Raw genomic sequence first — 24,647 nt, forward strand, 5'->3', positions numbered from 1 at the left:
TAAAATAAAAAGGGTGTTGAAAATAAATTAAGTTTATTTGTACTATAATTCAATTATTACACATACCTAATTTAGTACGTATACGTGGCGTTTGGTATGAGACTTTGTATACAGGGTGGTCTCTGATCATACTGCTTTAAATTCAAGGTTCGATTCTACTCACGAAACCAAGCGTTGTTTTGTAATGATAATGTAACAAACAAAAATTTTGATCATTTATTGATCCTCAAAGTTTAATTGTTAAATCAAAAATCAGTGTATCGTTTATTGCCACGACGCAGTATGTTTATTATCTTTTTACTTGCCAGTCACTTCCTTTGTCTTGTTTAATTTAATTTCTTTTTTTTTTTAATTATTTTTTTTCTCATCTCTGACAAAATCATGCATACATTTATTTAATTTGGGCTACAGAAAACCAGCGTTTCATGTGCGCACACATTAGTAGATTTTGGTATCTGCCGTGACCTAGTAACATGTTAGTGCTAGTCTTAGTTTTAGTGGTACATTTTGACAAAATAAACTTTTCTTTCTTCTTTCTTTCTTCTTTCAAATCAGTGTATCGTACATGGCGGTTTTATCACTGTCTCAATGGACGGCCTTGAAATAAGTTAACATTTATGACATCCCACATTGTACATTTAATTAAGTATAATTAAGTATGGAACACAATAATAAATTAAAATTAGACTAATTTAAAAGTATTAATAGAAGTAAAACAAACTAATAACTTAACTATAACTAAAAGAAATTTGAAAAAGTATCCCCCCGCGGCATGGACCCAAAGATGCTGGCAGCATTTCCTCGCTGTATAGCAATGATGATACGTTGTGCGAGGAAGCTGCCAGCTCTACGGTCCCCTGTGGTATCCGAGAGACGTTTGGATAATTCTTTAAAGATTTTTTTTTGCGCTGGGCCCCATGGTCCTAAGGTCTCAACCCCGAATGGAACAAAGTTGTATTCAGGGCCGAGACGTTATATTTTGTTTATTTTGAGTTTTTCCGCCGCCTCTGCTGCTTGTGAGAAAAAAATGAAATTAACAGTGATCATATTTTTAAACAGTAGCAGAACAAATGTCTGTTAGGCGACTAGAATCTAACCCTGGACTTAAAGCCTCATGGTCACAGACTCCCTGTATAGGTTAGAAATATCCTAACCTACATGTTATAATGTTATCTTTGTCCAGAGGGTAGAGGCATGTTGAATATAAAGTATGTGAAAGATGTGCCCCCTTTTGATGTTCACGTGCTATGATGAAGGTCGAATGCACCATGATTTCTTTTCGTTTCTGTAAATCAAAAACAACATTTATTAATTTAGATTTAATCTTAGTATAGTCACCTTACTAAAATATCCACTTTTCTATGCAGCCAGTACGGAAAAGTGGATAATTAACTCGTTTGTTAGGGAATCGACTGTACCTAGTAACGATCTGTTGTTGAGAAAAATATAAGGTATGTAGTTTATAAGTAGTTTTTTTTATTTATTAACCACAATGTACAAAAATAACTTAAAAATATTTTCGCCAAACTGCTAATCAGAGTTGACTTGGTGCAGCAGATGTCGTTGGCCATACAGCGGTGCAGTGGGACCAAGAAGGTACGATGCGGATGGGTAATATTTATATTTTTATTTTAACCTACCTAAACTACTAGTTGACTAAATTTATTTTAGCTTGTATGCGTTTATTTCTGAGTTAAAAATTTGTATTTTAAATTAAAAAAAATACCAACTATTTCAAAAATTTTAAGTACCTTATAAAACTCCTAAGGTGCGTCCTGCTACAGAGTGACCAGTACTGGGGCGGTCGCCGTCGGCTGTATATGGCTGCCATGATGGAGCCGCTCTTTTGGCAGCGATCCTTCACGCCATCGTGATACACGCCCAGGCTGAAGAAAAAACCATGTCGCCTTTAAAAAGTTCTAAAGTTAATTCAGAGCTTTATAGGAAAGTTACACGAGCGCTAGGATTCTGAGGAAACGTCGGTTATAGCTTAATTACAATATCTATTTATCTATCCAATACCTATAAGAGCCCGGAATTGTCGCGGCATTTTGGATCTGTGATAGTGACTTCTCACATATCGACTCTACCTAAATGATATCGATAATGTGCATCCATATTCCAGTTCGTATTTTCAATTTAGGTTTTACGGGATGACCGTAAAAGTAAAAATTTGGAATTGAAATAAAAAATACAAAAAGATTCCAAAAAAACAATCTTAATCGATAATGACGTTATCGTAAAATAATAATCGTAATATATTTTATATAGACACTAATAGAACACTTTTTAGCACTAAAACAGACTTTGAATATGAAATTGATTTATTAAATTAGAAATTGTTAACTATTCATTGTTTTCATTGCAGCATTTTATGTTTTTTCACATTTCCGACTGCTCAAAAGTTACTTGATAGAGATCGCTTTTTAACGTAAAATAGATTGTTGAGCTCTACTTTTAGGGACTGTTTCACCATCCATTGATTAGTGTTAACTGACGGTTAAATGTGATGCCGTCTCCGTCTATTCGAACGTGACGGCATCACATTTAACCGTCAGTAATCTAATCGATACAATACAATACAATGACTCTTTATTGTAGATATAGTAACGATACACAAATGTGAGCACGGCCATCGCTTAACGATCTAACCTTTGGATGGATGGATGGTGGTGGTTAACTGACGGTTAAATGTGATGCCATCTCCGTCTATTGGAACAAAACAAATAGAGACGGCAACACATCTAACCGTCAGTTAACACTAATCAATGGATGGTGAAACAGCCCCTTAATCTTTTTGAACATGTTGTGTATCGATATGGAATACCGGAAGTCAATAAGTGAGAAATCACTATGACAGATCAAAAATGCTGTGAAATTTCCGGATTCTGGCTATTCTTGCATATTTATTTTATTTCAGGGATTTTGGAAATGACTAAAATTTAAAATTTACTTAATTTATTATGAGGAACAAATTAATCTTGCTTGGTCTTATGTTTTGAACTTATATGAACCATTGTTGTATCATATGGTACATATATACGATAAAGTGAATTATAGCAGGTACTGACTTGATTATTTAAACTAGTGGTGAAATCTCGATTTTTTGTTTGGTCGCTTTATGCTTATTATGTCTATTGTTTTGTTGGGCCTCTGTTGCCTGTTAATTAATGAATTTAAAATGAAAATTTTAGCTGTAGCTGAAGTTTGCGGTAAAAAAGGTCACACTGTATAATTTGCACAAATTGAGACCAAATGATTTTGAGAACTTGATGCCGTCACCAGTTCTTAGTATCAATTATTAAATTGGAAGTTAATGGGAGCAATTCAATTGTACCCAAGACAATGTATTTCGCACCTCATTCGTTTTTGGAACATGGTCGTTAAATTGGTGGCTAGATTAGAAATTGCCAGGATTATACACGGTGTAAGGATGAGTTCAGTTCTAAAAGTTTTGACTAAGGGTCTGTTTCACCACCACTTCACTACCCATGGATTAATTTGACGGATATTCGAACAAAACAAACAGAGACGGCATCATATTTATCCGTCAAATAAATTTAGTCAATGGATGGTGAAACAGAGGGTAAATTAATTTACATGGTGTTCAAAAATCCTGTGTGATAATTGAACGGGCTACTACTACTCATTACTAATGGGCTGTTTCACCATCCATTGATTAGTGTTAACTGACTTAAATGTGATGCAGTCTCCGTCTATTCGAACAAAAAAAATAGAGACGGCATCACATTTAACCGTCAGTTAACACTAATCAATGGATGGTGAAACAGCCCCAAAGACGATACAAATGGAAAAAAAAAACAATTTAAATTTTGTATGGAACTTGAGCCACAAGAAAACTTTATATCCATACAAAATATTTTTATATTTAATTTCCTCAGTCAGTGTTTGTTTCAGTAGTAGATTTGGTTAGTTCATAATGATCATTGTAAATCCTTGTTATCAAGGATTTTTCGTAAACAATTGTTTTATTGTATTCAGCCAATTAGGCCGGTCAAACAGTACACTAGAAAATGAGTTTTAAACTGACCTGTGTGCTATTTCGTGTGCCAGTAAATGCACCACATCCTTAGGATGCCACTTGACGACAGCACAGCTTTTGTCTAAGCTGCACATTTTGCTCATGTAACCGCGCCCTAAAAACATACAATGTATCGTATGAAGTAATGTCGAAGAAATAATGTCATCAACATAACATTCATTGTCAACCCTCAAAATCAAGTATTACAAATTTTTAACTTTTACAACTCTAGCATTTTTCCTATACACTCGATACCCTATAAGTAGTCGTGGTTTTCTATCGTTTTTCTAAATTACTTAAGCGTCCGCTTGGGCCCCCATATTCTCAGAAAAAACCGGCCAAGAGCATGTTGGACACGCCCTAAATAGGGTTCCGTAGCCATTACGAAAAAAATAAGTTATATTTTTCTAAGGATTTTGTATTTTATACGGAATCTCCCAAGTTTAGGTATATTTTATACCTTAGGCTGCTATTTAAGAGTAAAACTACTAATAATTCTCAAGCAAACTTAGCTGTTATAGTTTTCCTTCAAAGTTTGATATACTTACTACCATCCTGATTTTTTTTTTCAAATTTTTCCACCGGTTTAGATTTTAGAGGCGGAGGGGGATGCTTGATTTTCATGAAAATTTACATCCCCTAATGGTTTTAAAAGACCTATCCAACGATACCCCACACTTTAGGGTTGGACGAGAAAAAAAAAACACCCCCACTTTACGTCTATGGGAGGTACTCTTTTGTCGGCATAGTTTACATATATATCCGTGCAAAATTACAGCTTTCTAGCATTGATAGCCCCTGAGCAAGCCGCAGACGGACGGACAGACAGACAGACATGGCGAAACTACTTATAAGGGTTCCGTTTTTGCCATTTTGGCTCCGGAACCCTAAAAAGTGAATTTGAAATTAAATGAAATCACCTGTGCTTTCTTTAACTTTCTGCCCCCTTTTATCAACATAGTATATCTCCAGGCCTGTCAACAGCACAGAGAAATACCAATCACCGTGTTCGTGCTTCTTATTCTTCTGCCATTCGCAATAGCTCTTTAAATATTTAGAAACATTTTCGTCGACGGCAACACCGGTTCTATTGTTTATTACTTTTAAATTCACTAGCTTCAGACGGACTTTTTGGTTCAAACTTTTCAAAGTGAAAACTTTTTCGACTTCCCGCAAAAGTGCCTTTGGTTTGAAGTTGATTCTTTTAGATCCGTTCAATCTTGGCATTTGGCTTTCCATGGCTTTGTCTAAATGCATAATGATGGGAATAACTATTTCTTGATTTGGTTTAGTTAAATATTCTATGGTTTGTAGGTCTTTGGTAGCCTTTAATTTTGGAATGTTATGGCTCTGAAAAGAATAATTGAGATTAGTGCACAAAATATTATACCTACTAAATATCCATAATCTATATACATCTATATACATATAATAAAGCTGAAGAGGGTCGAAAGTCTGTACATGGAAGATATTCGACAAAAAGTTGGCTGGGGATACTTAGAATCGATAACAGAACACGTTTCCAATAGTTTTTAGAATTTTTGTCTGTTTGTCTGTTTATCTGTTTATCTGTTTGTCGTTTATTTGACCGCGCATCACGTGAGAACGGCTGAACAGATTTTACGCAAACTTTACTAATCCGACGAGAAAATCCCGGCCAGGTTATAGGCTATAAAATTTGACCCTTAGGGTATAAAAAATTCAACCCTTAAAGTGGAGGTAGCTGCTACATTCGATTGAGTTAAGTTTCCACCTTCAAGTTTTCAAATACGTGCTATGACTATCAAGTACCCTGATAAACTAACAGATGGCGCTGAAATTAATAACGTTGTGACTCGAACTGAGGTAGGATTTTGCCAAATTAAACTAAGTTTTAAAAGAAGGAGTACGGATATCAACAAATTTAATTGAAAAATTTATTGATTTAACAATACGACCAAAATTAAACGACAATAAAGTAATTGCCACACATTCCAGTGCATCTTTTGGAGAGCTGGGTAAACAGTAAGTAATGGAGTAAACTAATATAAAAGAGTTAACTTACATAGTTATACTAAGAAAAACTAATAGTCCTACCGTATATGGTTGCACTTAGTTTTTTTAGCATTTGAAAAAGGGTTGTACAATCTTGACGAGTCTTTTTATTAAAAGAGGTTTAAAACAGTTACTATTACTTATGATACCAAAAGCATGTAAATGATCATTATATCCTTGCTAATTGTTACTATTTGCTGTGACTTATTTTTCAAAAGTTTTTTTCAATAAAAAGACACATCAAGATCGCTTGCCTTCTTTCTAATACTAAAAAAAAGAAGTATAAGTAATGGTAAAATCAACATACATATCAACACGCGTACGTGTATAATTGCATAATCTATACATCTATCTTCTATCTATACAAAAGTTGGCTGGGATACTTAGAATCGATAACAGAACACGTTCCAACAGTTTTTAAATTTGTCTGTTTGTCTGTTTATTTGACCACGCATCACTGTGAAAACGGATGAACGGATTTTCATGCAAACTTTACTAATTTTTTCGAGAAAATCCCCGGTCAGGTTATAGACTTAAAAATACTACCCCTAAAAGAGGGGGTTTTGGTAGCCGCTACTCTCGATTGAGTTAAGTTTGCACCTGTATCTTATGACGCTACTTAGGAAGGAGGTGCAGACTTATTTTCAAGTGTTGTACGACTATCGAGTACCCTGCTACACTAACAGATGGCGCTGATTTTACCAAATTGACTAGGTTTAGAAGAGGGGGTACGGATATCAAGAAATTTAACTGAATAGGTAATTGATTAAATAATACAACAAAATTAAACGACAATAAATTAATTGCCACACATTTCGCAGTGCACCTTATGGGGGAACTATGAAACAAACGAGTTAACATAGTCCAAAATATGTCAGCGAATGGTTTAAAAGAAACTCTTGTTAAAGATTTTCAAGGATATAATGGTTGCACCAGATGACAAACAGTTAAATAATAGCAAACATTAAACTCTGAAGTAAAAAAAATATTAATAAAATAGAAGACAGGACAGAGTCATATGAAGAAAAAACCCTTTGAGATTATCAAATAGGATTGAAAGAGATCATTGATTGTTTGTATAACAACAAAGGTAAGTTTACATGTACGTCAGTTCAGGTCAACGTAAGGTACCACTGGGTCGCGGAAGAGGTTGAACATTCTGTCCCCTAAACTAGATCATCATCATCATCATCATCAGCCGGAAGAAGTCCACTGCTGGACAAAGGCCTCCCCCTTAGAACGCCACAATGAACGACAACTCGCCACTTGCATCCACCGATTTCCCGCCACTCTCACGATGTCGTCAGTCCACCTGCTGGGAGGCCTGCCAACGCTTCGTATTCCGGTTCGTGATCGCCACTCGAGGACTTTTGCCCCCCAACGGTCTATTCTTCGAGCGATGTGGCCTGCCCATTGCCACTTCAATTTGCATGTTTTTCCAGCTTTGTCAGTGACTTTAGTTCTTCAACGAATTTCCGTATTCCGGGTTCTATCGCGCAAAGAAACTCCAAGCATAGCTCTCTCCATAGCTCGTTGTGTGACTCTGAGCCTCTCTAAGAGGCCAACAGTCAAGGACCTCGTCTCAGCGCCATAAGTCATCACTGGCAACACACACTGGTCGAAGACTCTAGTCTTCGGGCACTGCGGAATATTGGACGAGAAGACATCACGAAGTTTCCCGAACCCCGGAGTTTTCCTAAACTAGATAAGACACTGTATCTTAGGGTTAGTCAGTAAGTCGGTGATGGATCAGAATTAGAGAACAAAATAATTATTTAGCAATCATTTTTTTTTGAGCTTGAGTCGTCTTGCTTTTTTAACCCCCGGCGCAAAAAGAGGGGTGTTATCAGTTTGACCGCTACACGTGTCTGTGTCTCTGAGTGTCTGTCTGTATGTCCGTCTGTGGCACCGTAGCTCTTAAACGGGTGGACCGATTTGAATGTGGTCTTTTATATTTAAAATCAGGGTTTCTAGCGACGATTCTTAGACATGTTTCATCAAAATCGGTTGAGCCGTTTTTGAGATATTGAACTTTGAACTGACAAAGTCGGGGGCTTTCCAACTTTGCGTCTGGTCCTTGCTTTTGTCATTGCATTTGTTTACTTGTTTTCAGTTTTCAAATTTTATATGAGGCGCTTTCAGGACGTGCAGTTGGGGCGTGCAGTCGGAGAAATCCATTATCGACGACTGAAAAGGGAGGGCCCAGAGAATACCAGACTCTCACAGGCTACAAAATCCGGCTGCACGTCGTCAACTTCCTTCAACCTTGAGCTTACTACCGGTAGGAGAGGGTGGGAGAGGTTTTTTTAGTTACTACCCACAGAGTCTTGTTTCAGCCAATTGTTTGAAAGCTGGGTGACGAGCATGCATTCTCCCGTTTGAGCGTTTTCAGATTATCCGATCCGATATCGGTATCGGAAGCCGATACCAATACCGATCAGGGCAAGTAAAATGTATGAAATATGATCCGATATCGGATCGGATAATCTGAAAGGTAGGTACATATTTCATACATTTTACTTGTCCCGATATCGGTATCGGCGTCCGATATCGGATCGGATAAGCTCTCATTCTTTTTGCTTATTAAATTTGTAATGTGCACAATTATATGGTCAATCGTGGTCGTATCGTGGCCCGTGGGTGATAATTAATTATTTTATTTAACCCTATAAAAATAGCGGTAAAAATGAGTAATTCTGCAAAAACTTTTGATAAGAACCAAAATTGTTTTTGCTTCAAGTCGCGTATCGTTAGCGTATGTTTGGAGGTCAAGGATTTTAGAGGAAATAAGTAGGTAAGTGTCATGTTTATTCGCGACGATTAATCACAATCTTGCGCATAAGAAGTATGTCGGTGGTACAGTCGCGGAATAAAGCTTCTGATAGAAATTGAATTATTTAACAATGAGTATTCGTTGTGCCAGGCCAGCGACGTGATTTTTATGATGCAAAACAGTTCGAAGGAATACATAGAGGGAGGGAGGGGTTGGCAACCGGCATTTTTCTTCAACTAGGTTAAATTAGTAATAATATCGCTTAACAAAAATGGCCGGTATGAATAAATAAATGTAACATTCATGTAACATTTATAACATTTTTGTAAGTAAGTTTAAAACCTATAAGCCATAGTGTAAATAAAGAGAATTGATAAATTTGTAAACCGACTCAGTTGAGTGCCAAGATACAGGCTCAGCCTAGTTTGCTACTCACCAGATACATCTGGTATATTGTAATAGTGGTCATTTTTAGATAAATACAAATTATTCTTAATCTTATTCTCATTCTTAACATTGTCAAGATCGTTCAAAAGATAAAAATACTTTTCTCTTCATAATTTATTTACTTGTTGCAAATACAAATTGATTTATTTTCCTCTTATTATAAGTAAAGTTAATATTATGTGGTTTTGGCTATCAAATGTTTTTTCCGGTAACTCTACATACTCTTACATTGTATTTCAATGACGCATACCATGTCGTCATTTAGAAGTTTAGCTCAAATTCGCAGTTACTATTATAGTTTTCCCGTGAATATCTATTTATATATCCTCACGTTCTTCGTAAAGTACAAATAATTGTAAGTATAACAGCCGAATGTACAAACTTCTAAATGGAATGAACTAAGATCATGTGAGATACGGGTCAATCACTGTCAGTTTTATGTAAAAAAATAAAACAAAAAAACCTCAAACTTATTGAAATAATTTCCAAAATCACAAAAAATAGAGTGAATAGGCTCCTCATTTTTACTATTTATCAAGTGAGATCCCTACATAATCTAGACACGCGGTAGCGTGTCAAGCCAAGTTCAAGCTAACAGAACTGGCTAGCAGCACCGTGTGTAATTTTATACGAACCATTTCGAGTCACTTTTGACCCCTCATAACTCAAAAACTATTTTACATAAACGTGTCAAATTTGGCTCATTTATTGAGATATTATCTCACTTGATGAGAAACGCAATCATGAGTCAGTTTTATGTAAAAAAAAACTTCCTTCCCGGTAGTCCCCCGGGGAGGAAGCCCGGGTTTCTATCCTTCCCGGTTAGGTCTAGAACTAGGTACAAAAGGTATATGTTAGAAATATCACTTACGAGATTAAAAAATTAAACTCTATTTCCCTTGAGTACCTATATAAACTTCTGATGTGACCTTAGCGCGTTAAATTACAACCGCTACATAAGTTTAGGAACCTGAAATTAGGCGTGGGTGTTTTCATAGAACAACGTGAACTTTTGAGGCACCCCGGAATTTTGGAGAAAATTTGGTACCTATGTAGCTAGCTAGAAGTCTGTTAATAACATATGTTACTTTTTATACCAAAATTTCACAGGCTTGGATTAGAGATGTGAAAGTTAGCATGGATGATTTTTAGGAATTCCGGAATTTCAATTGAATGAGGGCTAAAATACAGTCGAAATATCGCTAGATGGCGTTAGTATCGTGAGGGTTTTTTGACGTTACGGTCTTGCTTGTGATTGGACCATTTAGTTATAGCCAATCCGGTCACAGTATATATATATATATATACTATAGCTAGCTTTTGCCCACGGCTCCGCCCGCGTTGATTTCGGTTATCGCGCGCTATTCCCTCGGGAACTATGCATTTTTCCAGAATAAAAAGTAGCCTATGTCACTCTCTGGCTTATAAACTATCTCTATGCCAAAAATCACGTCGATCTGTGGCTCCGTTTCGACGTGAAAGACGGACAAACATACACACACACACACACACACATACAAACACACACACTTTCGCATTTATAATATTAGTATGGATGTAACCGGATGGATGTATTTAGTTACTTAATTGTAAAAGGATGTGCAGTCTCAATGCTTCTTTGTTGAACTGAATGATGAGAATCTGTCGATACTTCGGAGAACTGTTGTATTATTGTGCGTGATGAAACGGGTCTTCAGAAATCTATAAATAATTATTGGTGCGTGTATACATGAAAAATTCATTGCTCAAAAAGTTATCCTATTACCTACTTATGTACAGTTAACCAGTTTGATTCCTGAGCAGGCTATAGAACCTTACCAAAGTTAATAATTTTATTTGTCAATAGCAATGCTTATCGGGTGAGATGACAAGATTTTGTGATGATCTGGGAATCAACTTGAGAAAAAATAAAACTCGACTGTACTAAAATAGAAAGATTTTGGCAATGCCGGGTAAAAGTTAAGTAAGTAAAAAATGAAGTGAACGATTCATTATGAATAAAACAGAACTATACCAAAAGATAAAAAGGCCAAACTCATCCCTTTTTCCGGCCAGTTACTTATAATAAATGGCATTTTTGGCACTTAATAAAAGTTTTTAAACCAGCTTTTTGAATTAACTGTTCACCAATTTACTTGCTTTTTACTCATATTTTTAGAAATCGCTTTTAAGTCATAAGACCGCCTAATTTTCTACCTTGTTTGTACACTGTATCCATTTGAGGTGTTCAATAAAGAATCGAAAGTTTGAAATAATAATAAAAATGAAAAAGCTCAAAAAAAACAAATCCACTTACTTTGCAACTCCCATCTTCGAAAAACTGCACTAGAATAAGAACTAAATATAAATAAATCACAGCCATTTCAGACTTCGCTGTCCTGAGTCAAAAGTTAGACTAAAGCTTGCTAAGTCACCCAACGCGGCCAACTAACTGTATGCTAAGCGCATTGATTTGTCTGAACTCATTATTCTCAGCTGTACCTAAAATTATCAAACACATATAGTATTTTACGCCTGAATCGCCATCGCCAGTCTTCGTGTTGCTAGACTTTTTTTAGAAGTAGCACTTAGTGTTGCCGATCGGTAGTCCACTATCGATAGATTGAGCAGAAGCGATAGTTATCGATTATCGATAGTATCGATATCTCTTTTATTCTGAGAAGAATAATCATTCGAAACTTTTATTCGTTATCCATGAAATTTAGCCATTCTTATTCGTTATTCGAAGAAATTTTGCCCATCTCTGTTTACGAACACTCTTAATGTACTTACTACATCCACCCGGCACCCGACCAGCACCGCCTCGCCTCGAGCGGTTAGTAATCTTCATATATCGAGGGTATTCTGGCAAAACAGAATAGGTGCAAAATTAATTAAAAAAATAGTTACATACATAGGCATACTTACTTAATTTTTTCTGCTTTATTTATGCACTTATCCGGTTCCGCCAGAATACTCTCGATATGGATTTGTATGGGTATGCGCTCACTACATCAACTCCGTAGCGTAGCGTCATCGGATCACCCTCACTCGCGAGGTTGCCACGCGCGCACGGCGAGTGGACTACTCGGTGACAGCCCGCTAGTATAGTGACTACTAGGAAATTCGTGGACCACGCGAGGTCCACTCGTTGTCAACGCGGTGTCCAGACGTGGACCACCTGTCAACAACGAGTGGAAGCTGAAAGTCGAGGCGGTGCTGGTCAGGTGCCGGGTGGCTCGCCAGCGTGACCATGAGGCGTCGTCTCAATTGGCCCAGTTTGCGCGATGCGATGATACGTATCATGCACGTACGTGCATCCAACAAACTTATGACCATGCTATTAAACACTAAGTAATATGTACCTAAAGTCCTAATTAACAGTCGTACGATAATGCGTTGCGACCAACGGCAGTTTTTTTGCACGATGAAATCTTATCACTGTACCGTGCAGGCACAGCAACATGACGGCGCCAATAAATCAATCGTCATTTAAAAAGTGGTCATACAATTTATTCGCGAATAAATTTTTCGGCAAAAATAATCGTGAGTTATTGTTTATTCGAATAGTTATTCGATAAAAACTAATTTATTTAATACTCATCTGCTCGTAAGGTCTTGGCAATCTTGTACTTTTAATCCAACACAAATGCAAAGGGAAAAGTCATGACTATTGCTTTATTTTAATGTCGAAAGCATATGCAATTTCTGGTGTAAATCACCAAATTGCATAGCTCATTCGAACACGTTAAACATTGTAAATATCAGTGAACTGCAACGTAAAGAGTTGCGTAATATTTTTAAGTTTGATGCCTTATCTATCGACCTTGAGCGGGTCGCAATTTTTAGCACTGATATGAGTTCTAAAAAACAGGCTATCTACTCGGGTCAAGTATGGTTAGGTATAAAAACAGAAGTATGAGCATCCTGTTTCCTTCCTCGTCACTTAGCAATATTTTTCTGATTTGCAGTTAGAAAGTACCTAACCGTTTCGCTCACTCTTTAGCATTTAGTAGGACAGTAAGAGGGACGGTACGATAACGATAACGTTAACGATAACTCTCGTGGAATCGCTTCAGCGGAAATATTATACCGACACCTGCAAGGAATATCATCGTAACTCATTTTCACTAACTTTACAGGGCGGCACATCAAAGATTTATATTTTTTTTATAAAAAAAAATGTTGAGGCTTAGTACAAAACTGCTGTAACTTATACATTGTAATCAACAAAGGTTAAATTAAGGATTTTTATGATTGTTTTGTCATAAAAACATGTCTTTTACCCATTTTAGTGACTACGATGATATTCTACAATATTGGAAAATTGTGTTGTAACTGAGTTATGCCGAGGAATAAAAATGTAAATAATAATAAAAAAAATCCATGCCACTGCGACAAAGGTAGTTTGAATTTGAAAGGGCTATGGCGTAAACTGAAGTTGGTTCTTTATTCACCCCAGCACCCTTACTTACAATGTTTTTCCATGCCCTAACTTTTTAACGCAAAGGAGTTGAGATGCAAGGGTAAGAGCTAAAAAAAAAAGATAATTTTTATTTCTTGCAAAATCATGATTCTAACTCAAATTTGATAAAAAGTGAGTTACGATGATATTCCTTGCAAGTGTCGATACGAGTACCTATACTCTCTGTCGCTCCGACAGTTTTGACTAGTCTGATGCTACCTACCAAATAATACAAAACAATACAATACACACACCAGAAATAGTAAGCGATACAGAAAACAGGTACACAGAGAGAAAACTACAAGGTAAACAATAATAGCAATAATAATGCAAAAACAATAATGTTAAAAATTATCCAGCCGGTTAGGCTAGAGAGAGGACCAAAGAAGCATACTTACTTACATAATACATGTATATAGCCACATACAGTTACGCCATTAATTATACACTTCGGGCAGTCGGGTAATAAAAGCAAGAGCATGCTCCCGAATGGGTCGAGAGTGTTAGAAAGAAAAAAGAAAAGGAGGTCTATGTAAAGTAGTGAGCACTTCAATAGGGTAAGAAGATATCCATGCTTTGGCACAATGCCATATCAAGCCCGATTGTAAAATAGGATGCAACTTATCTATTTCCATGGGTGTACTAAAGGCACACAAGGAACTTAATCTGAGAATGGGCAGCAGCGCTCTGTATTACCAACGGCAAAATCCGGATTCCACCAGCGGTGTGAAAGATGAGTTAATGTTTTTCCATCGTATTTTGCCGGAAGAGTTCGTATATCGTGCTTTCTCAACTATCTTACTGAAGTTTACTGAAGCTGATTGAGATAGCAAGATAAATACGATCTGACAAATATACGATGGAAAAACATTATTCACTCACTACATCTAGACATACAAAAAAACATTAAATTTAAAAAATCAAAAAACCCGACTGCCAAAACTAAAAGGAAGAAAATAAGTCTAGTGGTCTAGAACTCTGTTAAGTAGCTTATTTAAAGTTGAACAGTCGGCACTACTAAGAGTTTTTGAGCGTCACGTTTAAATGGGTCCCAACTGTTGAACTTTAAATTAGCTACTTAACAGAGTTCTAGACCACTAGACTTATTTTCTTCCTTTTAGTTTTGGCAGTCGGGTTTTTGATTTTTTAAATTTTACACTTTTTTAATATCTATGTGAAAACGGTAGATTAAAAGTATTATAACCCATATATATTTAGAATGGGCTAATTATTAGCTTTCATTTGATACTCATATTGTCACAATACAAAATATGTTTTTTCATTCCTCCGCGATATTTTTTTTTCGCAGACGCCATATTGAAATATTGTATAGCCTATATCACACCGAAAGTTACGACGAATCCAATGATACCTCATATGTTAAAATCCGCTTAGCAGCGAGGACCAAAGAAATGGACATACATACCCACATACATACAATACATACGCTCGAATAACATAACCCTCCTTCGGGCAGTCGGGTAAAAATAGAGCTCTCCTAAGCATCACTCGCTTATGTATGATGACCGACATAATTATAAGTATCAAGATGATCGCTGTCATCTCAATTATGATAGTCGTGACGAATCAATAAATACCAGTTTATATGTAGACCAACTTAAATTGCTACTTAACTGTAGGTATGGAAGATGCAAGAGAAGTTGGAGGTTGAAATCATTATAAAATACCATCTAGAATAAGCATCGTTGTACAGTCACCAGCATTAATATCTGCCACAGCGGAGCGTGCTAAAATATCTGACACGTCCTTTCGGCCCTAGCGCTTGTTGTGTCAGATATTGGTGCTGGTGACTGTACAAGGTTCGTGTCGTGCCCGGTTTTACAACAAGATGGAGCCATCTCTTCCCGCGGGTGTCGGAAAAGAAGGCTAAGGGATCTGAAGGGAGAGGGAGCAGCAGCGCTCTCTATAGGCATACGAACTTCAGACTCCAGCTCTGCGGTGTGGAAGGCAAGGGGTGACCACCACACTATACCTTGGTTTGGATATGTATTTAACTAAATGCAAACAAACTTCAGCTGCCAGATTTGGTTCATTCAAGGTTTTTATACCTTTTACTTATCTATCATTGTAATACAAACTACTTAGACTAGTGAGTTTCAATACAGAAATTTTAATGTTTAGATAGTTTAATGTGGGAATTTCAATATTTAAGGGGCTACCCGAGGTTTTCATCGATTTTTGACAAGTTTTGAATCGTATCTCCTACTTTTGCACTACAGATAGAATTGTAAGTCAAACGGCTATCGGTTCTCCAATCTTCTATCTCTATTTTTGTCTACCGGATTTTGAAAAAAAGGAATACTTTAATATTGTATGACTTTTTAAACATTGTCTGAAAAAACACTTATTTCGTATCTCTATTGACGTGAAAGATCTAACATATACGAAATCTACATATTTGGGTTCGTCTTTGACGTCTCTAAAAACTGGTCAAGGATTTTCATTTGAAACTAATTAACACAAAAGTTATGGCCAGAAAACCAGTTTTTTGGCCTAAAATAGTTCAATTTTGATGCCAAATATCTCGAAAACAATGAACTTTGAAGTAAATATGGGATACTATATTGCTTAAAGCTATTGTTGTCATATATAAGCTACAAAAATCATTAGAAAACTAAGGAATTCAGATCGAAGGTCATCGGGGCACGGGATCCCCTTAAGACACCAATTGACGTTGTTTTGTTTACATTCAGTTAAATACCTATCCAAACCAAGTACAATGAGGGTTTTTCGACAGGCGAAATATCGCTAGATGGCGCTAGTATAGAAAGCTCCGTTTGACAACTTTGACATTTGTACGTCGCGCTCGTGATTGGTTGAATAAGTAAATCACCCAATCACAAGCAAGACTGAAACGTCAGATACTAACGCCATCTAGGGATATTTTGCTCGTAGAAAAACCCTCATTTCACAACAAAGTTGTCATGAAGTGATTTTTAATAAGAAGTTTTAAGTTGAGAAGAAAATGGTAGGTAGTCAATTAACTAAGTATACGTAAAGGTAATTGAATAAAACAATTAAATAAATATTTACACATTTATTATAACATTAACGACTGAAATGAACACATACTGGCCATCAAAATACAGTCAACCACAAAAATTCGGTAAGTATAAAAGTAAAAAAAGTCTTGTATTTTTTGTTGTTGTCTGTATTTCGAAAAGTGAGGACAGTCGATGACTCAAACATATTTTTATATGTTATAAATTAGTAGCCGGTCTTGTCGGCATCGTAACTGCTCCTTTGGCTTTCATAGTGGGCTGAAATAAAAAAAAAGTTTTAACGCCTGCAAATATATAAAAATAAAATAAAAATCATTTAATTCGGAAAACAGGTTCCATATGTTGTTAGTTATTAGTTAGTGACAAAAATTAGCTTACATACTATGTTAGTTCTTTGTAATAGCAAGGATTGGAAACTTTGTGCTTCGTTGAAATAATTAGGCGCGCTAAACTTCGATTTTTTTGGTTTTAATCTCCTAGTCTAGTCATTTATTTTAATAAGTTTTTGTAAAAAAAAAATATTTTTAATACAAGCTTTATTTGCTGAATGTTTTTTTTTTCGACTGGATGGCAAACGAGCAAGTGGGTCTCCTGATGTAAGAGATCACCACCGCCCATAAACATCTGCAACACCAGGGGTATTGCAGATGCGTTGCCAACCTAGAGGCCTAAGATGGGATACCTCAAGTGCCAGTAATGTCACCGGCTGTCTTACTCTCCACGCCGAAACACAACAGTGCAAGCACTGCTGCTTCACGGCAGGATTAGCGAGCAAGATGGTGGTAGCAATCCGGGCGGACCTTGCACAAGGTCCTACCACCTGCAAAGTACTTGCATTGTCATCCAACCTACATTATGTAAGTATACCAACTTTCAAGTCAATACGACCACTGTAGGTAAGTGGGTCAGAAATGAAACATGCAAGATTAGACCCAAACAACAAGCAGAGCAAGTTAAACAAAAACTTGTAATAAAAGAATAATAATTAATCATTTTTGTCATTTTTTTATTGTATAACTCATAATTAATCATTGTTAGATATAGAAAAGAAATTGAATAGAGTTCGAAATTGCAATCTCCGTCGGATTTATTCATTTTCATTTTTCTTGAATTCTGTTTTTCAATAATATTGATGCAACTTACCACCATTACCAGCTGTAAGCTGCAGGCTCTTGAGAATCTCCTCTGGAATAGGAGGAGGGGTGGGAAGATGGTCTCCCTCAGCGTGGTATCCGTTCTCATCAGCTGTGTACGTGATGGAGTAGGTCTGGCCATCATCACCGACGTAGGAGTACGACCCTGATACCTGGAGAGAACCTTCTTCGGGCGCTGCACCAGGAATCACTCGGCCTGAGTAGAATAGAATGGAATAGTTTATTTAAATTCAAATTACAAGATTACAAAACTTATCAGCATTATCTCGTAAATACTATACTAGGCTGAGCCTGTATCAACAAACCTGGAGTTTTCTACAGGTCGATTCACGAGAGCTGGCACGAATGGATTGAATAAGTGAATGAAGTATCTGTGTGTTATCTATTTCATCTGTCATTTTCCAACAAAAATGTCTAAGTGATATTACTTTCGTTCAATCCATTCGTGCGAGCTCTTGAGAATCGATCTGTACTTGAATGAATCTTGATGCGAAATCGTATGTAAAGCCATAATACATTTTAGTGTCATTATGGACTTGACAGAGTATCTAAAGCCGCAAAGCTGTCAGTAATTCATAAGTGAAATTGCTCATACAAAATCTGTAGGAGACATGTCAAGATAGATATTGCTGTCGAGATAGAATGTGAGCTTTTATTAAATCTTCACGGCTGTTTGGGTATCCTTTGTACAGTCACCAGGATTAATATCTGCCACAGCGCAGCGTGCAAAAATATCTGACAAGTCCTTTCGGCCCTAGAAATAGAGTCGTATCAGACATTTATGCACGCTTGTTGTGTCAGATATTGGTGCTGGTGACTGTACGTTTGCACTATTTGAAGGATACCTATTTAATTGAGAAGATGGTTGAGACGTCATCCATGCCAATTTCTTCTACAGTGACGGCTGCGTCTCTATATCTCTATATCGATCTTTTACGACAAACTATAATGTGGCCAATTTTGGCAAAATAAGGACACATTGTAAACTAATAAGGTACGAATTAGAGTTAAAAAGAAGACAAAGAGAACTTACATAAGAAAACTTTACTAAAAATATCTATTATGTTACTATAAAAATAAAATATATTAATTATTAATTTCATGTGTCTTACAAAAGTAAATAAATCTTTAGTATTAGAGTCTTCCACATAATTGTTTTGGATTTCATCGGGTGGTCTGTCTAGTAATTCACGCTTTGCATCCAGTTTTTCAACTTTTTGAGAGAGATCCGTATTAATCTGCTAAGTGGAAGATTTTCAACAGGAAAATGAATAAAGAAGTTCTTTAGATTATTTTTCAATAGTATTTGCTATGCTGATGGTCTTACCTTCCTGTTCAGCTTTAGTGCCATCGCTGGTTTCATACGCATATCGGAAGCCATCCTCGTTGATTTCGTTGTCGAATCTGAGGATCTGGGCCTGACTGCTTGCAGAGGCACTGGCGGAGGCGGAGGAATAGCTTTGGGATTGAGCTTGGGCGTTGAAACCTGGAAGATGATTAAGTATCAAGTATTGTCACTTTTGTCATATTCAAGTAGTTCATTAATATGTTAAACTAGCTGTTGCCCGCGGCTTCGCCCCCGTTCCATTCTTTTTTTTACACACAAACTTTGTCCTGACAATAACAAATACAACATAAAAATAATTATCTTACTCGGTGCCGTCGTTCGGAAGTTATGCGCGTAGGTAAGTGGGTAAATATTCAGCGTCTTCGCGGCGTTTTTTTTCTCGTCATTACCGTTTCGGCAATTACTATTGAAAGAAGTAATGCTCGTGGTTATTTTTTTGTCAAAATTAAATACAATACCGATCCTAAGATCTTGCATGATCAAAATATTTGCAACTTTTCCTTCCGTTGCGCTAATAAACGTGAGATGGTAATGACGTTCAACTGACCGGTTGAAACGCTCGAATATTCACCCAAGTACATAGGTACATTTCGGCAATTCATTTTTATTTATATAGATGACATCTTTAAGTTTAACTAACTTTTTTGCTTCTACAAATTGAATTAAAAATTAGCATTGACCGAATTTCATATACAATAGATAGCGTATTATTTTCCATAATTCACATTTGTTATAAAGTAATTTAATATTGAAAAAAATATTTTAGAATTATTATTAAACTAACCAAAAATACTGCATTCTAATAGATGATATTACAAAAAATCTTTAGTTTCCTATATTTTAGAGTAAACAATATTACGACAAAAGAAATTATGACAAATGGAATTATGAAAAATAAAGCGGCACTTCATAAAACTTACCTCCCTGACCACCTTGAGATGCTTGGAAGCCGGAGCCTCTGGGGGCTTGGAGACCAGCGTTGGCACCACTCGAGGACCTGGAGTTGGGAGGGAGGTACACGTTCTCCAATCGAGCCGCTGAGGCGACCGATACCATAGCTAGGACAATGAACTGAAAATAAAAAACAGGGCATCAAGCATCGACTTTAAAAACTGATGCAGTATGTTGAAAGAACCGGCCAAGAGCGTGTCGGACACGCCCAAGATAGGGTTCCGTAGCCATTACGACAAAAATCAAGTAATATTATGTGCGTTATAACACAATTAAAACACTTACTACAGTCTATTACTCGTAACAGAAAAAGAGCGTATCTTCACGGCACTTGCGTCCTTTTGTTGAGAAGCGTAGTTTTTCGGCAATAACTCAAAAACGGTATATCCGATCATGTTGAAACCAAATTTTGTTAAAAGTATTTATTAAGCGTTACCTTTCTATATTTTTTGGACAAACGGTTTACAAGATAGAGGGGGGGGGGGCACAAATTTTGCTACTTTGGGAGCGATTATTACCGGAAATCTTTACTATCTTTTCAAAAAAGCTGTCGAACTATGTGCCACACGTTGATGCGAGTTTAAAAAAAAACAATTTCTGTTACGTGTATATTGTAATTTAACTACAAAACTAATTAGCGGCTTTGACAAGACATCTGTACTTCAAATTTCATTGATATACATCTTGTATTTTTCGAGTAAAATACCTGTGACATACGGACGGACAGATAGACAGACAGACAAACGGACTTGACGAAACTATAAGGGTTCCGTTTTGCCATTTTGGCTCCGGATCCTAAAAAGATGCAACGTTAACTTACAGATACCTACTGGTTTTTTTAAGACAGCCTGTATTTTATGACAAATGAAATTATGGGAAACACTTTAATGCTTAATGCTTACTGCTTCGCAAACACGGATCTTTAAATCAAAAAGTATACTTATGCCAATTACAGCTCGTGAATAGTAACAGTCTTTGAACCAATCTGTGGATAGATGGACCATTTCCTTATTATCATGTGTATCTTATTATATTGTGGTTAAGGAACCCTTAATAGTAAATTCTACAATAAGAGCATAAAACGAGCCCTTTTATCCAAGACGTTCATATAGCCACCCGAGCCGGTACGGCGAGGTGGATAGACACGTCGAGGGGAAAATGGATTTAATGCTCGAGTTTTACGCTCTGTTTTTACTTTGATGGCGAGGAAATGAAATAGCAACAGTGAAAACAATTAATTGTTCACTCACTACGTAAATTTTATTTTTCATGCATTACTATATAATTATATTTTTTAGTTTTAGTGATTTATTTTGATTGATTTGATTGATTTTTAGTTTTATATATTTATATAAAATATATTTTATTTAAAATATGTATTAAAAATATAAAGAAACTTCTTTATTTGTGGTTGTTGATACCTAATTACCTTGGTCTTAGAAGAAGATTTTATTTTATGCACTAGTGCATAAAAAGTCATTTTATGTCGCCTAGATCCAGCATAAACACCAACTTTATGAGCATGAAAGTGAAAAATCATTATATATACGACTAAGATAAAGTATGATTGCTTAAAGAATTAGCAGATTCTTGTGTTGCTTAAGCGGCAATTAATTAGGCTTATTTGATTGACGAGAAGTAATTTTAAACCTATGACTGTTTATTTGAATTTGAATCCTAATACGTAGTAAATACAAACTACACAGTAAATTTAGTGAGAGGCATAAGAACAGTAAACCACGTTGTGGGGATTATGTAGCTTGAAATAGTACCTACTGGCCGGTTCCAAAGATACCGTGTAAATAAATAAAAAAAAACTATTTCTTTTGTTTCTTTTACTGGCAGAAGTTTTTGTTTATTGATTTGAATAAAAAAAAAAGTATCAAAGTTTTTAATTCGAACATTACATTGGGTTTGGCGCGATATCAGGATATAATTTGATGTTTTAATGTTTGGCGTATGACACAGCATTAACAGTGTCTTAATTACGGATGCGAGTGGAAGCGTACTTTTCCTTCTTTTTTTACCCCCAAGAAGCCGACGTACTTGCAAAAAAATACAAAGTCGCTTTACGGATGACATTAAGAGCTAATAGGACATGGCTATGACAGTCCAATCAGGACTATAACAGACAAAGTTTTTCAATTTACAAATAAAATTCCATTAGATTTGCGGCTGTATAGGATAAGTTCCTTTTGTCTATCTCTGTAGGATGAACTTTACAAAAAATCAAACACCAAAATGAGCTATCTAGTAGTATCTCTAGTCTGTGGAGCTGAACTTTACTGAGAAACAAAAGTTAAGGGATAGAAAACAAAAAAAATTGCCGTGGCATGTTTCATAATACCCCTAAAAAGTCAATGAAATTCACTGCAATTCGTTTTTTTGTTTGGAATACCAACTCTTCGAGGCGCCCAAGATACAGGCACTGCCTAGTTTGGGGCTCGCTGACACTTTATTATATGTTTCACTGTTTCTGCATCAATAAAAACTTTTCATTTCATTTCAAAAGGTGAATTGATGGGTATTCCTAACTTAACTTGTCCCTAAACTAGATTTCGCCTCGTCACAACTCAACGCGACCTGATTCTATTTCAAACGTACGGCTCACACTCGTGACTCTTGGCTTCGCAAAACTATGCAAGCACCAATAAGTCTTGTTAAAACAAATACTTATAGCTTCAAATTCGCACTCGATTGACCAACCCCTCATTTGTCAATTCACTGAAAGTTTTGCAATCCGATCACTCGCACAGCACTAAACGTGACAACTTTATAAACAGAGAGACACGAAAAGATAGGCTATAAACACTGATTAGGTACTAACGTATTTCATGGTGAGATGAGATGTGAACTCCGAAGGAGATGATTGTAAAGTGTATCTTCTCAGTACGCATTCAACATATTTATACTGCCTTCGGTTCTAGAGTGATATAGGATCGGAATGCACCGTTCGAATTTTCACGACCGTTCACATAGTTTCTAGAGATCAATGTTTAGAGTCGGATTTTGTTTGGGTATTGATTTTTTTGGAATGCATGTTATTAATAGCATGATTATTCCACTTAGTTTTAATTGGTGGTTTTATTTTTCATGGTCTTAATTTTGTACTAATTTTATTGATGTTTACTATCAGCAGAACAGTATATTAAGCGGATAAGTGGCTTAAAATGCCTTGTCATGATCTTGTTATACTACATCCGCGTAAGTACTAACGTCCTATTTTTAGAACTACAAAATGCTTTTTCCTGTATAGATGAACAAATAAGTTATAAAATATCGTCCCCGGGTCCTGAATTAAGGACATAATCCAAAGTTCTGGGCCACCAGTATAAGTAGGTTAAATTTAATTAGCACGCTGGACTGTTAGTAAAAATGTCCTAAAAATATCTTGGGCGTTTACCAGGTTTTCATCTCTTCATGTTTTAAAACTATATCGCTCTTTATTTAATTTTGAGAAATGAGTAACATAATGGTAGCATAGGTGCCAGGATGGAACCTCTTCATAATAAATTTCACGATTACTTATTTGCCAGATGTATGAATCATCGTGGTAATTGCAACAAAAAGGTTTTACCCTGTACCCTTAGTGTAAGTTTTCGGTTGCAAAATACGTCTCGATCGCGTTCGCGTTAAAATCTCAATTTGTATGGAAACACGAACAGCGCCTCTAGCGAAACGTTTGCGATGTTCGTGTTTCCATACAAATTGAGATATTTCATACGATCGAGACGTATTTTGTAACCGAAAACTTACACTAAGGGCACAGCTCTCAAGATGACGTGACGTGTTAACTTCGTTTGCAATCAGTAGTTGGCGTTGTGAGAGCGAACGTTGTCCTTTCAAATTGTTACTGTAACTTTTTTCAGGCCAAACTCTAAGGCAATTTATTGTGTTGCCATGGTAACAAGAATCGTGTAAAAAAACTGTTGTCGTTGTATATTTCAAAAATTACACGGGCATAATAAACAACAGTTCAGTTAAGACCATTAAGCTATTTCTAATGCGGGCGAAGCCGCGGGAAGGCTAGTTATACATTTGAAATTACCACGAGCTCTAAACTTTAGAGCTTAAACTTTAGAGTCTAAAGTGAAGGATATTATGAGGGAGCTAGTACAAAACCTGCGAAGTAATTCAATGGTGTGTGTGTATGCCAATCCGAAATGGGTCCGCGTGGGAATTACAGCCCAAGCAGGCGGGTTTTGCAGGTGGTAGGACCTTGTGCAAGGTCCGCCCGGATTGCTACCACCATCTTGCTCGCTAATCCTGCCGTGAAGCAGCAGTGCTTGCACTGTTGTTTTCGGCGTGGAGAGTAAGACAGCCGGTGAAATTACTGGCACGTGAGGTATCCCATCTTAGGCCTCTAGGTTGGCAACGCGTCTGCAATACCCCTGGTGTTGCAGATGTTTATGGGCGGTGGTGATCTCTTAC

The 24,647-nt window shown here is 36.5% G+C and overlaps 2 protein-coding genes across 2 annotated transcripts; both read right to left on the reverse strand.

The window, feature by feature from the left end:
- Positions 1-639: 639 nt before the first annotated feature.
- On the reverse strand, positions 640-11,875 carry LOC141434728 (snake venom metalloproteinase leucurolysin-A-like). The gene is made up of 5 exons (XM_074097169.1): positions 11,593-11,875; positions 4,963-5,392; positions 4,052-4,157; positions 1,752-1,886; positions 640-1,285 (listed from the first exon to the last, which is right to left on the reverse strand). Exons 1-5 carry the CDS (start codon positions 11,656-11,658, stop codon positions 1,246-1,248), a joined length of 777 nt encoding a protein of 258 aa, XP_073953270.1. The 5' UTR covers positions 11,659-11,875; the 3' UTR covers positions 640-1,245.
- Positions 11,876-16,783: 4,908 nt separating this feature from the next.
- Positions 16,784-23,122, reverse strand: LOC141434729 (endocuticle structural glycoprotein SgAbd-3-like). Its single transcript, XM_074097170.1, has 5 exons — positions 23,044-23,122; positions 20,186-20,336; positions 19,245-19,403; positions 17,907-18,113; positions 16,784-17,021 (listed from the first exon to the last, which is right to left on the reverse strand). The coding sequence occupies exons 1-5, from the start codon at positions 23,050-23,052 to the stop codon at positions 16,969-16,971; spliced, it is 579 nt and encodes a 192-aa protein (XP_073953271.1). The 5' UTR covers positions 23,053-23,122; the 3' UTR covers positions 16,784-16,968.
- Between the last annotated feature and the right edge of the window lie 1,525 nt (positions 23,123-24,647).

The sequence above is a fragment of the Choristoneura fumiferana genome, chromosome 14 (assembly GCF_025370935.1).
Source record: "Choristoneura fumiferana chromosome 14, NRCan_CFum_1, whole genome shotgun sequence".
Lineage (NCBI taxonomy): Eukaryota > Metazoa > Arthropoda > Insecta > Lepidoptera > Tortricidae > Choristoneura > Choristoneura fumiferana.